The sequence below is a fragment of the Cebidichthys violaceus genome, unplaced genomic scaffold, assembly GCF_023349555.1.
Source record: "Cebidichthys violaceus isolate CVI_PGR_0920_01 unplaced genomic scaffold, fCebVio1.0.p SCAF_24, whole genome shotgun sequence".
Lineage (NCBI taxonomy): Eukaryota > Metazoa > Chordata > Actinopteri > Perciformes > Stichaeidae > Cebidichthys > Cebidichthys violaceus.
Window position 1 is genome coordinate 3342582 of NW_027176417.1, and position 16138 is coordinate 3358719.

At 37.8% G+C, this 16138-nt stretch overlaps 1 protein-coding gene and 2 long non-coding RNA genes across 6 annotated transcripts; 1 reads left to right on the top strand and 2 right to left on the bottom strand.

Annotated features, from left to right (window-relative positions):
- Positions 1-1842: 1842 nt before the first annotated feature.
- Positions 1843-6741, bottom strand: LOC137879014 (uncharacterized). Of its 4 annotated transcripts, none has more exons than XR_011103684.1 (5): positions 6614-6741; positions 5879-5903; positions 5664-5753; positions 5450-5521; positions 1843-2019 (listed from the first exon to the last, which is right to left on the bottom strand). It is a non-coding gene; the product is annotated as an uncharacterized lncRNA (long non-coding RNA). The 4 variants fall into 4 exon arrangements; XR_011103682.1 differs by having other exon boundaries at positions 5664-5757; XR_011103683.1 differs by lacking the exon at positions 5879-5903.
- Positions 6742-10539: 3798 nt separating this feature from the next.
- On the top strand, positions 10540-14253 carry LOC137879087 (uncharacterized). Its single transcript, XR_011103703.1, has 3 exons — positions 10540-10860; positions 13741-13891; positions 14230-14253. It is a non-coding gene; the product is annotated as an uncharacterized lncRNA (long non-coding RNA).
- Positions 11015-12086, bottom strand: LOC137879131 (trace amine-associated receptor 13c-like). Its single transcript, XM_068719718.1, has one exon. The coding sequence runs from the start codon at positions 11993-11995 to the stop codon at positions 11015-11017; it is 981 nt and encodes a 326-aa protein (XP_068575819.1). The 5' UTR covers positions 11996-12086.
- Positions 14254-16138: the final 1885 nt, after the last annotated feature.

Below are 16138 nucleotides of genomic sequence, written 5' to 3' on the forward strand. Positions count from 1 at the left end.
TCCCGTGGTGAGATTAATTTTAATGCCCAACACCCAAGATGAAGAAAACCTCTGGAAAAAAATAACATTTAAGCTACTTTACAAGAATGAGAGATTGTTCTGCACATTTCAGATTGACAAAGAAAACACCAGAATCACATTATGAATCATGTTCAGCTCTGGTGTCTCTAATTGACTGTGGAAAAAGACCACAGCTTGGATTTGATACCTTCTCGTCAGGATGCCAAGTGTCACTCACTGTCAGCTGCTTATCTCAGTGAGCTATCCCTGAAGCTCAAGGCCTGCAAATTTTTTTATTGGATTTGTTCTTCACACGGTGGGTTTTGAGCAAATTCCATGCAGCGAGTCGAGAGCTTTCACTCATGAGAAAAACTGAAATTCTTACCGCTTGACCATCTATGACGTTTTAGTAACCCTAACCCTAACCCTAACCCTAACTAAGTAAACTATATATAAACTTAGTTAGGGTTAGGGTTAGGGTTACTAAAACGTCATAGATGGTCAAGCGGTAAAAAAATCAGTTTTTCTCATGAGTAAAAGCTCTCGACTCGCGGCATGGAATTTGCTCAAGGCCCACCGTGTGAAGAACAAAACCCAGAACAAATGGGCGGGCCTCGATCTTCAGGGATAGCTCACTGAGATAAGCAGCTGACAGTGAGCGACGCGTGGCATCTTGAGGAGAAGTGATCAAATCCAAACTCTGGTTCAGGAAAGTCTGGTCTGTTTCCACGGCCAATTAGAGACACCAGAGCTGATTCATGATGTGATCTAATGTTTTATTTGTGAATCTGAAATGTGTAACACAATCTGTCATTCTTGTAAAGTAGCTTAAATGTTATTTTTTTTCCAGAGGTTTTCTGTGTTTAAGAGCTGAGTGAAGGCAGTGTGACTGAATAGCTCAGTCAGTTGGCAGACTGCTCTGAAGTCCTGAGTTCGTGAGCTCGCTCCTCGTGAGGAGCAGTGATTTTTGAGTGAAAGTGATGCGTGACAACATGAGGTGAAAGGATCAAACCATAACTGTGTTTCAGGAAGGTCCAGTCTGTTTCCTCCACACATTTGAAACATTAACAACAAAAGTGAAGAAGCTTTATAGAGAAGAGTGACAGTTTATTTTTGCAGAACAATGTGTGACGCTGCAGTAGGTCAGCCTGTCAGATCTGATGGCTCAGTGTGATAGAGGCCTGATCAGGAGTCTGGAGGTTGTGGGCTCAATCCTGTGGTGAGGTTAATTTTAATGCCCAACACCCAAGATGAGGAAGTCAAACATTCTATGAAGATGTACGACTTGACATAAGTGAGGCTGGGTTATGAGTGACTGGAGGTTATGAGTTTGTACCTTCAGTAATGCTTTACATTTTGAAGTGTGACACCATAAAGTAGGTGAATAAGTTCCAAAAGTCTCAGCAGAAGGACCAATCAGATAGCTCAGGATGATGGACGACTGGTTCGGAGACCAGAAGTTATGGGTTCGATCCCTGTGTGGTGCAGTGACTTTTAAGGTCAACCAGTCAAAACAGAGGACACAAATATGCAATGACACAGACATGAGTATCAGATAACAGATAGCTTGAGGTGATAGATGACTGCTTGGGATACAGGAGGTTATGGGTTCAATTCTTATACGGTGCAGTAACTTTTGAGGTCCAACAGCCAAAGGACGAAGACAAAGATACCAAGAGAAAAAGTCAAAGTGTGAGTGACATGGTGGCGTGGAAACGTAGTACCCGGTTAGGATGGCGTCGACCCGGGTTCGCTCCTCACCTATGTGAGGACATCAATGTCCACTGCCCCAGGGGTCGAGACGTCCGTCTCCTCCTGGGTTTTCAGAAACATGAACGGAGATGGTTATGGAAATTTTTTTATTAAAAAAATTAGCTGCACAGCAAATTTTCAACTTTCGAACCACCCCCCACTCTCATAAGTTAGATCTCAGAGTAACCGCAGAGCAGCAGAAGAAGACGTGGATGAAGAGAAGAAACCCCGTCGTCCTCAGGTCTGGTCTGGAAAGTCTGCACTCATCTGGAGAGAGAAGAAGAGAAGGACAACGTTAGAACATGCATCACATACAGGAATTATTACTACTACTGCAACAATAACAATAAATACAACAAAGGTTATCAACGTTTTGATGACTGAGTGCAAACTATATGAGTACATTTATATGACAAACTATACTGTGACTTTGAAAATACTTTGAATGAACTATCTATATTATATAACTAAATGACATTTTATAACAAACTACACTAATATTTTTTTATTATTTTGATACATTAAACTGATATTTTAATATTTGTATTGCATACTATACTATGGTATTTTGTACGACATTACTATGAAACATGACACGTGACATTTATATAGAATACTAAACTAAAACGTTTGACATACTATGATTTCAAACATTTATTTTTAGAAAATATTTATGCAAAACCACATTATTGTCTACTATTACAGTTGTGGTCAAAAGTTTACATACACTTGTAAAGAACATAATGTCATGGCTCTCTTGAGTTTCCAGTTATTTCTACAACTCTGATTTTTCTCTGATAGAGTGATTGGAACAGATACTTCTTTGTCACAAAAAACATTCATGAAGTTTGGTTCTTTCATGACTTTATTATGGGTTAACAGAAAAAGTGACAAAATCTGCTGGGTCAAAAATATACATACAGCAACATGAATTAGCAATTTTGGTGACTTAGAAAGTTGTGTCAATGAAATGAGCTTCATAGCATGGCCTCTTAACTTCTTGTGAGTGATTATGAGTGACTACAGCTGGTGACTTCTCTGAGGCCATTTAAATAGGGCTCATTGGATACAAACGCCCACAAACGCTACAATGGGAAAGTCAAAGGAGCTCAGCATGGATCTGAAAAAGCAAATCATTGACTTGAACAAGTCAGGAAAGTCACTTGGAGCCATTTCAAAGCAGCTGCGGGTCCCAAGAGCAACAGTGCAAACAATTGTTTGTAAGTATAAATTGCATGGCACTGTTTTGTCACTGCCACGATCTGGAAGAAAACGCAAGCTATCACCTGCTGCTGAGAGAAAATTGGTCAGGAGGGTGAAGAGTCAACCGAGAACCACCAAAAAGCAGATCTGCCAAGAATTAGAAGCTGCTGGAACACAGGTGTCAGTGTCCACAGTCAAGCGTGTTTTGCATCTCCATGGACTGAGAGGCTGCCGTGCAAGAAGGAAGCCCTTGCTCCAAAAGCGGCACCTTAAGGCTCGACTGAAGTTTGCTGCTGATCACATGGACAAAGATAAGACCTTCTGGAGGAAAGTTCTGTGGTCAGACGAAACAAAAATCGAGCTGTTTGGCCACAATGCCCAGCAATATGTTTGGAGGAGAAAAGGTGAGGCCTTTAACCCCAAGAACACCATGCCTACCGTCAAGCACGGTGGTGGTAGTATTATGCTGTGGGGCTGTTTTGCTGCCAATGGAACTGGTGCTTTACAGAGAGTAAATGGGATAATGAAGAAGGAGGATTACCTTCAAATTCTTCAAGATAACCTAAAATCATCAGCCCGAAGGTTGGGTCTTGGGCGCAGTTGGGTGTTCCGACAGGACAATGACCCCAAACACACATCAAAAGTGATAATGGAATGGCTAAATCAGGCTAGAATTAGGGTTTTAGAATGGCCTTCCCAAAGTCCTGACTTAAATCCCATTGAGAACATGTGGACAATGCTGAAGAAACAAGTCCATGTCAGAAAGCCATCAAATTTAACTGAACTGCACCAATTCTGTCAAGAGGAGTGGTCAAAGATTCAACGAGAAGCTTGCCAGAAGCTTGTGGATGGCTACCAAAAGCGCCTAATTGAAGTGAAAATGGCCAAGGGACATGTAACCAAATATTAGCACTGCTGTATGTATATTTTTGACCCAGCAGATTTGATCACTTTTTCTGTTAACCCATAATAAAGTCATGAAAGAACCAAACTTCATGAATGTTTTTTGTGACAAAGAAGTATCTGTTCCAATCACTCTATCAGAGAAAAATCAGAGCTGTAGAAATAACTGGAAACTCAAGAGAGCCATGACATTATGTTCTTTACAAGTGTATGTAAACTTTTGACCACAACTGTACATTAGATACCATATCTAGATGATTTATAACATACTGTACTATGACTTTATGACACCACATCATGGTTTTTATTGCACACTATATTTGAGATTTTAATGACACTATATGTTTTATATTTCATGGCATAATACACTATGAGAAATTCTAGAACACCAAATTATTTGTTATTATATTTACTGATAGAATCCTATACTACGAGTTTTAATGACTTTATATTTGACATTTTTACAACATTCTTATTAAATTGTTATGATGCTATATTATTACTTCTCTAAATACTTTATGGCATAGTTTACTATAAGTCATTATGATACATTTTATGACACTAAATTATGAATTAATTTAGAGCATATAATACTTCTTACTTATTTTTTATGACCTACCATATCATTTTTTGGGAATATTATACTTTGACTGTTTAATTTATTTTGTTATGACAACACAACATAATTCTTATAGCGAACTATACTTCGACATTTTAAAGAACTTTCTATTTGACGTTTTGACATAATTTTCATGTCCTACTGTACTACGACTTTGTTACACCATGTTGTGATTTTATCAATGTCTTACTATAGTGTGACATTTCTTATGGAGTTATGACACTATTTAGATCTTTTGATGACATACTATACTAGGGCTTTTTTTATAAATATTTTTATAGCATACTATATACTATGACATATATTATTAACTTTTTATGGCACTACATTATTGTTTTTTATTACAGACTTTAGTATGACATTGTTTATAAATGTATTTTTAGGATACTAAACTTTTTTACGACACGATATAACATTTTATGACACTATAGTGTGTTTTTTATGGCATATTATATTTTTATGGCATATTGTATTTATTTATGACATATTATATTATATATATATTATATTTTTATGGCATATTTTATTATTTTATGACATATTATATTTTTATGGCATATTGTATTTATTTATGACATATATTATATATATTATAATTTTTATGGCATATTATATTATCTTATGACATATTATATATATTATATTTGTATGGCATATTGTATTTATTTATGACATACTAAACTATGTAATTTTTGTAGGACACAATATTCTGGATTTGTTTAATGGTGTACTATAACAACATCTATTTATGTTATTCATGGACCACTATGACCTTTTTAAGACTTTATTATGATTTATTTATATTATGTCATTTTAATGACAATATATTTATTACTTTATGGCATAGTTTATGAGAAATGTTATGACACTAAAATAGGAAATTATTTGTAGCATAATACTTTTAGGATATTTTTTTATGACATTTGTATGACTACTAAACCAACAACAGCTACTATTTGACTTGATATTTACCAAATGTTTGCTTCAAGCGCTGCAGTTGTCGTCTCCTCCAGGAGCTTCAAGTCTCTTTGTTCATTCAGCAGTCTGGACCAAAAACAGAGAAGAGAAAACACCAACATTTACTGACAGCACACGGCCTTCTGCTCCAGTAACAGACTCTCTGTATCAGTGTTAATGCAAGATGGATGAAAACCAACACAGCTGATAATAAGAACAGAGCTCCTACCTCAGAGCTTCAGCACAGAGACGTTCCTTCAGCTGGTCTGTATCAGGTCTTCTCCCCAGATGTCATCCATTGAGCCTCATCTACAAGCACCTGTCTTAACATGGAAGTGAAAGACACATTAATATTACACGTGCATAGCTTTTACAGTGATATGTATCGTGAGCGTTAACACTGGAAAGTGGAGAATGTTCATCAATAAAAAGACAAACACTAACCTGAAGAGAATAGGTTTACAGCCGTCTACATAAATAAATAAAGTCAGTTTTGAGTTGCAATCATTTCAAGTTGAACCATTTTGCACACATTCACATCAACCTTGGTGTCTGACATTCATTTTGCACTGATAAATTCACTTTCCATTTATTTAGCTTTTAATTCATTTCACTACAATTAAGAGAAGATATACTTTATTGTCCCGCAGGGGAATTTGTCTTGTATAAAAGCTTGTATCAAAGTGTGTTTCCAGGACACTAAATTACATATTTATGTGACATTGGGATACAGCATAAGCCTCCAATTATAAGAATAATAGTCAGACTTTGTAGCCAATTGACCCTTCACTGAGCAGTGAAGTTATTTATTATTTTATAAATCAAATATCACCCAAACTATGCCCAATTTAAAAATATATATGTGCTGCAGGTGACGTGCAGCTTGTCACACTACACTGCATGAAGAATGCACTGATTCAATATTATATTAAATATTTTTCTAATACCTCTTTTCGTCATTGCACTTTGTAGACTGCACTTTAGCAAATGTCTGTTTCAAACAAAGCTTCTCTTACTAGTTATTGATCCAGGAAGTTCGAATCTGAGAATAAGTTGGAAAGACACGCACAGGTGGCGTTGATTAGCTTCAACGGCTGCAGCGAGCATGTGTTTGTGTGTTTGTTTGTTTGTTTGTTTGTTTGTGTGTCCGTTCAGCCTCTGACAAACCTCACAACTCACCTAAAACTGCATGATGTTTTCCTCCACTCTCGCTCTCCTTTAGCGCTTTTACATTTCGTCCAAAATACGTCTTTTTGCAGCAGCTTCGTGAAGAACCGGTGGAAGCGCGACGCTTGAATTGTTGTCAGCCGTGGCGCATGCGTCATCGGGTCAGCTCGTCGAAGTGAGCAAAGTAGCGTCACGGCGGGATGACGCACGGATGGGGGGCGTGTCGGTTTTTGGGCGTCATCGCCACACCAGGGTCCCGTCATGAAAAATGTATTATTTATCATCCTATTTTAAAGTTTTCTTCAGTATTAATTTAATTCAGCGATGGTTTTGCGTACAGTTAAGGGTACATTGCAAACATAAACTGCTGATAATTAATTCGGCACCATTGATTGGTGTGAATTTGCCCAAATGTAAACCGATCGTAGCTCGAAGTACCTGCTTTTGAACACTAGGTGTCAGGCTTCACGCAGGTTTAGAGTTTGGTGTGAGTTTTATAGTGGTGGCCCCCAAATGTATGTCCATTTACTTGAGAAAGTATAAAAACATCAACAAAACAACATTAATACTGTAGACAACTTTAGAACGACTCTTTTATTTTGAAAAGAAATGTTTTAAGTCACTTGTAGCTTTGCCTTAAACACAATCAACTCCAATTTCATGTATTTTTCTTTCATTCCTTTTTATAAATTAGAATGGTATATTATGCATGCAATACCGCATTAGCCGCTTAGATGTGGTTATGATAATAAAACAATAGTGTGATTATGATAAAACAATAGTGTGGTTATGATAATAAAACAATAGTGTGATTATGATAATAAAACAATCGTGTGATTATGATAATAAAATAATAGTGTGATTATGATAAAACAACAGTGTGGTTATTATAATAAAACAATAGTGTGGTTATGATAATAAAACAATAGTGTGATTACGATAATAAAACAATAGTGTGATTATGATAATAAAACAATAGTGTGATTATGATAAAACAACAGTGTGGTTATTATAATAAAACAATAGTGTGGTTATGATAATAAAATAATAGTGTGATTATGATAAAACAACAGTGTGGTTATTATAATAAAACAATAGTGTGGTTATGATAATAAAACAATAGTGTGGTTATGATAATAAAACAATAGTGTGGTTATGATAATAAAACAATAGTGTGGTTATGATAAAACAATAGTGTGGTTATGATAAAACAATAGTGTGGTTATGATAAAACAATAGTGTGGTTATGATAATAAAACAATAGTGTGGTTATGATAATAAAACAATAGTGTGTAACCTTTGCCCTTCTATAGTATCAAGCACAGGCAATAAAATTTATTTATTATTATTTATTATTTATTTAAATGTATTATTATGGGTCTCCAACAACATAATGAAAAATAGTACAACATGCAACATGGTATTATAATAATAATATAATACTATTCTAATTCATTGTATATACAGTGCATTTTTTATATTTCATATTTTTTACTCTGTTATTTTGATTGCTTAAGTATATTTTTTGCTGCTATAGCGAATACATTTCCTCTTGCAGGATGAATAAAGTATTTATCTATCTATCTATTATGAATTGGTAGATTTAGATGTAACTATTACACTCAAAGCACTTCTTTTTTATGTCTTTACAGTTGTATTTTTTATTTTCTCTCTCTATATATATACAGTATATATTACTATAACTTTTTGTTAGGTGGCAAAATAGGACAACAATCTGCATTTCATTGTGTAACCGTGTTGTACAATGAAAATAAAATAACCTGTAACCTTGAAACAAGAATACATTTAAAGCACTGCTGTCTTAATACACGTTTCAAAGAGATATATAGATCTATTATTTATATTTTGTCATTTCAAACGGAATGTAACAACCACAGACAGGCGAGAAATCCAACTTTACACTTACATCTATGGATGAATAACACACACAAGTATTGCGTTCTATTTGACTTTTATTATTGCAATGGCAGTTTTTGCATGGCAGAGATTTACACATTAAACAGAACTACAGCATGGCAGAGATTTACACGTTAAACAGAACTACAGCATGACAGAGATTTAGATGTTAAACAGAACTACAGCATGGCAGAGATTTAGATGTTAAACAGAACTACAGCATGGCAGAGATTTAGATGTTAAACAGAACTACAGCATGGCAGAGATTTACACATTAAACAGAACTACAGCATGGCAGAGATTTAGATGTTAAACAGAACTCCAGCATGACAGAGATTTAGATGTTAAACAGAACTACAGCATGGCAGAGATTTAGACGTTAAACAGAACTACAGCATGACAGAGATTTACACGTTAAACAGAACTACAGCATGGCAGAGATTTACACATTAAACAGAACTACAGCATGACAGAGATTTACACATTAAACAGAACTACAGCATGACAGAGATTTACACGTTAAACAGAACTACAGCATGGCAGAGATTTAGATGTTAAACAGAACTACAGCATGGCAGGGATTTACACATTAAACAGAACTACAGCATGGCAGAGATTTAGATGTTAAACAGAACTCCAGCATGACAGAGATTTAGATGTTAAACAGAACTACAGCATGGCAGAGATTTAGACGTTAAACAGAACTACAGCATGACAGAGATTTACACGTTAAACAGAACTACAGCATGGCAGAGATTTACACATTAAACAGAACTACAGCATGACAGAGATTTACACATTAAACAGAACTACAGCATGACAGAGATTTAGATGTTAAACAGAACTACAGCATGGCAGAGATTTAGATGTTAAACAGAACTACAGCATGGCAGAGATTTAGATGTTAAACAGAACTACAGCATGGCAGAGATTTACACATTAAACAGAACTACAGCATGGCAGAGATTTAGATGTTAAACAGAACTACAGCATGGCAGAGATTTACACGTTAAACAGAACTACAGCATGACAGAGATTTACACATTAAACAGAACTACAGCATGACAGAGATTTAGATGTTAAACAGAACTACAGCATGGCAGAGATTTAGATGTTAAACAGAACTACAGCATGGCAGAGATTTAGACGTTAAACAGAACTACAGCATGGCAGAGATTTAGATGTTAAACAGAACTACAGCATGACAGAGATTTAGACGTTAAACAGAACTACAGCATGGCAGAGATTTAGATGTTAAACAGAACTACAGCATGGCAGAGATTTAGATATTAAACAGAACTACAGCATGACAGAGATTTAGATGTTAAACAGAACTACAGCATGGCAGAGATTTAGACGTTAAACAGAACTACAGCATGTCAGAGATTTAGACGTTAAACAGAACTACAGCATGACAGAGATTTAGATGTTAAACAGAACTACAGCATGGCAGAGATTTAGACGTTAAACAGAACTACAGCATGTCAGAGATTTAGACGTTAAACAGAACTACAGCATGGCAGAGATTTAGATGTTAAACAGAACTACAGCATGACAGAGATTTAGAAGTTAAACAGAACTACAGCATGGCAGAGATTTAGACGTTAAACAGAACTACAGCATGACAGAGATTTAGACGTTAAACAGAACTACAGCATGACAGAGATTTAGACGTTAAACAGAACTACAGCATGACAGAGATTTAGATGTTAAACAGAACTACAGCATGACAGAGATTTAGATGTTAAACAGAACTACAGCATGGCAGAGATTTAGATATTAAACAGAACTACAGCATGACAGAGATTTAGATGTTAAACAGAACTACAGCATGACAGAGATTTAGACGTTAAACAGAACTACAGCATGACAGAGATTTAGACGTTAAACAGAACTACAGCATGACAGAGATTTAGACGTTAAACAGAACTACAGCATGGCAGAGATTTAGACGTTAAACAGAACTACAGCATGACAGAGATTTAGAAGTTAAACAGAACTACAGCATGGCAGAGATTATGTTTTCAGCAGCCTGAGAGAAGCAGCCTGTAAAAGTGTTGTTAGATCACACCAGAATTAACATCTTTCAGTGGACATTAGTCCCAGTTTAAAAAATACAAAGGTAATGAGGAAGCAGAGGAACTTTTCTTACACTGCAAACTACAGAGATAAAATGCAATACAAGGGAAATATTGGCAACGTTTTTAAGTCCTATATGATACAAAACATGATATAATATTTCATTCATCTTATCTTATGTGTAATGATGTTTTTCAGCAGCGTGTGACAGAATAAGAAAGTCCGCAGCTGAAGCCTCTGTCTAGTGCATTGAGGACCACACAGTGAGTAATCAGATCACTCACACACACACACACACACACACACACACACACACACACACACACACACACACTCAGACGCACACACACAGACACACGCAGGTAATAGACAGACTGTCTCATTAAAACTGAAAAGTGACCAAACAGATCATTTAGTCTACAGGATCTTGTCCTGAGAGTGAGGCTGCAGTATTTTCAGTGTGATGATGAGTTTGATAGCTTTTCTAAACCAGGGGTAGAACAGAGCATAAATCAGAGGGTTCACAGTGGAGTTAAGTACCATGATACAAGACAACACTACAAAGTATGACGCGCTAGTGGAGGTGTCCTTGCCTGCTAGAGAGGGATAGTAATACGGGCAGAAGCACATCAGAAACACAGCTATCACAATCCCAAGAGTCCTGGCTGCCTTCCTCTCTGATCTTTTAGCGGTTGGAGCTAACGTAACAGTTGCAGCGGTCTGCAACCGAATGACACGCTGCTGAGAAATGGCAACAATAAACACCCTGATATAGAGAACAACCATGACAGTACAGGGCCCAAGAAAGGTGACAAAAAGGTCAACAGTCCCTGAGATGTGGCTGATGACCACCACACACTCCCCATGGCAGGAGCTGAACCTGTCCGGCTGCCTTAAGTGTCCCCTCAAAAGCCAGCCGTTGAAGAGAAGAGAACAGGCCCAACATACACAGATACATGTTCTAACTCTGTTCAGGGTGATCTTTGTGGCATAGAGCAGTGGGATACAGATAGCCACATAACGGTCTATGGATATGAGCACCATGATGCCCACAGAGGAAGAGACCAGACAGAAAAAAACTAAAGGAGTCAGAGCACATATCACCTCTCCCAGCATCCAGCACGTCTCCATTAAGTGCAGGCCTTCGATGGGCACCACCAGCATCCCCACCGTCAGGTCGGACACGGCCAGAGACAGGAGCAGGGTGTTGGTCGGGGTGTGGAGCTGCCGGAAGTGGGAGATGGAGATGACGACGAGCAGGTTGAGAGTCACGGTGAGCAGAGAGACGGAGGCCAGCAGGGTGTAGAGCAGAGCAGTCTCGGAGCGGGGTTTAGGCAGCCACCGGCAGGAGGAGTTGAGGTTGGGAAAGCAGAGCAGAGAGCCCTCGGTGCTGTCCATCAGGGAGGAGGGAAGCAGGGATGACAAATGATACTCTCTACTAGACAGCTGATTTAACCTCCTAATCTCCCTCCCACTTTGACAATCAAAGAGATGATGTAACTTCTGTCCCCCTCATCATCATCTTAAATGTCATTAACCCCTCTTTACTTTATCTTTTCACACTTATCTTCAGTTTTTTTACTTCCAAAATGAGTTACTAAGAATTTGACAGAACCCTTCATTAGCTATTAGGTCTTGGGTGTCCCTTATTGTAAAAAGTGAATTTATGTCTTTTTTTAGTTTTGTTTTATTATAAAGCAGCATCAAGTGCTGTATAAATACTGTGAAAGTCTGGAAACGCTACACAAGTTGTGCCTTTAAACGAGCTATTAGGTTTATACCCGGTGTGAATGACATCAGCTGACAGGAAGTAAACATGGACCCAAACTGCCTCGCAATTCTGTTGAAGACAGATGGTCAGATAAGAGAAGATAACACATACAGTATCTGCTGTTAAAAAACATAAAAAAATAACACAGTGCATACACAGACCGTCGCCAGTCCACATGCACGCACACACAGTACCTACAGTACATGCACAGCAAATAAATGGCACACTGCCCATCGTGCAGCACACCAGTAGTCATCGTATTAATGACCTTAATATGTACAGTAAGAGTAGAGCGGCCTCCTCAACATAGAATCATCATAGAAAGTACATGCGGTCAAGGTAAACGTCAGCGTTACAGGGGTTAGGCTCTGGCTAGCTTGACATTTAGGGCTCTGATGGACAGGGGGACAAAGGAGTCCTTAAAGCGGTTGAGCCTGCACTGGAGGACTCTGAAGCGTCTGCCCGAGGGAAGAAGCTGGTATTCAGGGTGGAGGACATGGGTGGGGTCTGAAATAATCTTCTGGGCCTGTCTGATGATGTTCATGGCTCTTTGTGTTAGCCGGGTGATCTGGGCTTTCAGCTGAATGCTGAGGTCGCCAAACCGCAGGAGGCTCTCAACGACGACGCGGTAGAAGAGGAGCAACACTTTCTGGTTGACACCAAAGACCCTCAGCCTACGGAGGAAGTGTAGCCGCTGTTGGACCCTAGTGCAGACACTTTCTACCTGAACGCTCCATGTCAGTTTGTTGTCAATGTGTATGCCCAGGTATCTGTAAGAGTCAACCTGTGCTATGTTCTGGTCATGGATAACCACTGGGGAGTGGTCTCCAATGTGTTTTCTTGACGTTGAGGATGAGGTTTGTCGCACCGCTGGACAAAGTTCTGAATCTCATGTTTGTATACGGCTGTACCTGATGTGTCAGATATGAGACCCAGCTGAATGCAGGTGTATTCAAACAGACAGTATGATTAAAAACAAAGAGTTTCATGAACATTGAAGCACGTAAACATGTTCTTGTAAAAACCCAAAATACGAGAATGAACCTGGAAATGAGCACGTCTCCTTTAAGCCATCTGAAAAGACAGCAAGAACTAGAGGAGAAATGAATACCACTCATGTGTGTATAGTAAATAAAGCTAAAGTATTGTTTCCGTAATAACAATGAAGTGTTGAGACGTATTATGAGTATCTGCTTGAACCTCGGTTACACACACCTGACACCATTTTCTGAAAATCTGTGTTTCAAGAGTGCAAAGACTTCCACATGCATTTGTCTTAACCATTCGTAAATCTTTTGGTCAAATTCATGTGCTCTGTTTTTTTAAAATAGTGTTGAATGACTTTGTTAAAAACCTTTCGACACCCTCACAGCTCCAGATGAGGAGCCACAGAAGGAGCCAGACTCCTCAGCCCGGAGCAGGTTCTGGCTTCATCGTTCATCACGGCGGCCCGAGCTCTACGTCTCTCTTTGAAGGCCGAGGACCCTCAAACCACCACGTTCTACTACACCTGGGATCACAAGGTCATGTCCATCATATTTAGAAAATCTGTCAACTATACAGGATCAAAAAACAACACATCTACTCAGTGTTTGATGGAACCTAACGGGCATACGCAGTCGTATAGTTTCATACACTTAGTAAGTATACTAAGTATTATACACAGATTTAGTTCTGTATGTAATTCTGTCTAGATTTCAGTCTGAAGCCAAGTGAACTGCCATAAAAGTGGTTTTATCCACATTTATGAATGGAGAATGGACGACTGCTCTGAGTTTCGATACCCTCTGAGACATGAACAGTGTCGACTTGACTTGTTTACCTGTTTTCATTCCTACAGTTTGTTTTTTTAACACCTCAGATCGGCCTGGTGCCTCGGTGGTTTCGACGTGTCACTTTGAAGAGTCGTTGTGAAGGAGGCGAGCTCTGCTAATGAGGCGTCTCTCTCGGACAGTAATCACTGCTTGTTTTTGCCGGTGGGTGAGAAGCTATAATTGGATCTCAGAGGTATTACACTCTGTTTGTTGACATAGTGTTTGTGTTCATGGTTGATGTTACATCACATTATCCAGTAATCAGGTAATCGAGGCGGCCAATTATGTGAAATAGACCCCAAAAAATGATTATTTATCAATTATAGATAACGCCACAAACAATTACTTAAATTTTGACCCTGTTTTATAGAATAGAGTGGTTTTCCTCTAATTTGATTAGAAAGACACATTTGTGGTACAAATACACAAACAGCTGAGGCACCAAATCCACGTTTGCGGAGTTGAAAACAAGATGATTGAGATACTGATGGAGTTTGTAATGTTCTGTTAGCACATGTACACATCTAAATGCTTTACATCACACCATATATTATTATATCTAATGTATTATTTACTGTACTCTACTTTTCTTTATGTTCTTACGTTTTAATTTGAAGCGCGATTCTTCCTGTTAAATCTTCCAAGACAAGCGGGTTCGTGATTGAGTTAGTGTTTTTGGTGTTCAGAACTTTGCAGTGAAGCTGAATGTTCTGTTAGTTCAAGTGTTGCATGACAATGTTAGGTTTAGAGTTTTAGAGTCGTTAGTAAGCTGTCAGAGAGGCTCCGTGCTGCAGTGGTGTTGTCAGATCTCCCTCTCAGCTGGGTTTTCAATTTTAGAGACAAAACAATGAAAATAAGTATTAGTTTCAGCTCTAATATTATAATCATGCATTTCATTTGCTGACGACCTTTTTGTTAACTGGGTTACAGTGCAGCTCCATGCGTGGACTCGAGGACCAGCAGCTACAGCCCCATCACCTGTATGCTCAGGAACAACAAGGGCCACTTGTGGTGAAACAGCAACAGAGAAATGTATGTTTTTGCAAATATTTCATTCTTTTCCTCCAAAACATATACTGACCCGCATGCACACTATTATAATGACTTAGAAAGTGGCTTCAGGCATATGGGGACATCTACCTAATCTAATTTATAACATTCATCTCAATCATTGGGCCGTCCAGTAACTGATTAAGTACCTTATGTGAATGAGGTGTGGACCTGGAAACACTCATATGCATTCAAAGTAAAAATCATACAATAATAAACATGCAGCATGTATAATTATATTAATAGTTAGCATTAAGAATGGCGAGTGGTGAATTGCATAATGTTCATGAATAAAATAACAGACAAACCTGACCTAGTTCACACGGACCATGTAGTCACCAGTCAACCTGCAACCATCTATCATTTTGGATGCAAAATATATGCAACTTCACACAGTATATAATATATGTATCTTATATAGAAATTATATTGTTTATTATGGTAAAATGAGTTGTGATGTTACAGCATGTATAAAGAGCCGGTGTATTTATTTTGACCACCCTGAATATTATTTAGATATATATATATATATATATATATATATATATATATATATATATATATATATATATATGTTTGTTTTTTTTCTTCAATACTATAATTCGATTTTGGGTGGTGGTATTTATTTTTGAGGGTTATTTATTTGTGTTGTTGTTTTATCAGGGCGTGATTAGGATTTTAAAAAATAATTTAAAATGTTTTAATTGAATTATATTTCGAATTACTGATATTTTTGATAATTAGGGTGGGGCCTGGTCAGTATTTGAATTGGGAGACAGCCTGAAAACATCAGGTTGTGTACTCTTTTTCACTTCTCTAACAAACAGCAGAGGACGCTGCTGCTGCTGCGGCTGCTGCTTCACTTCAGACAGAGCTTTGAACAACATTCTTAAACGATGGGCGAAA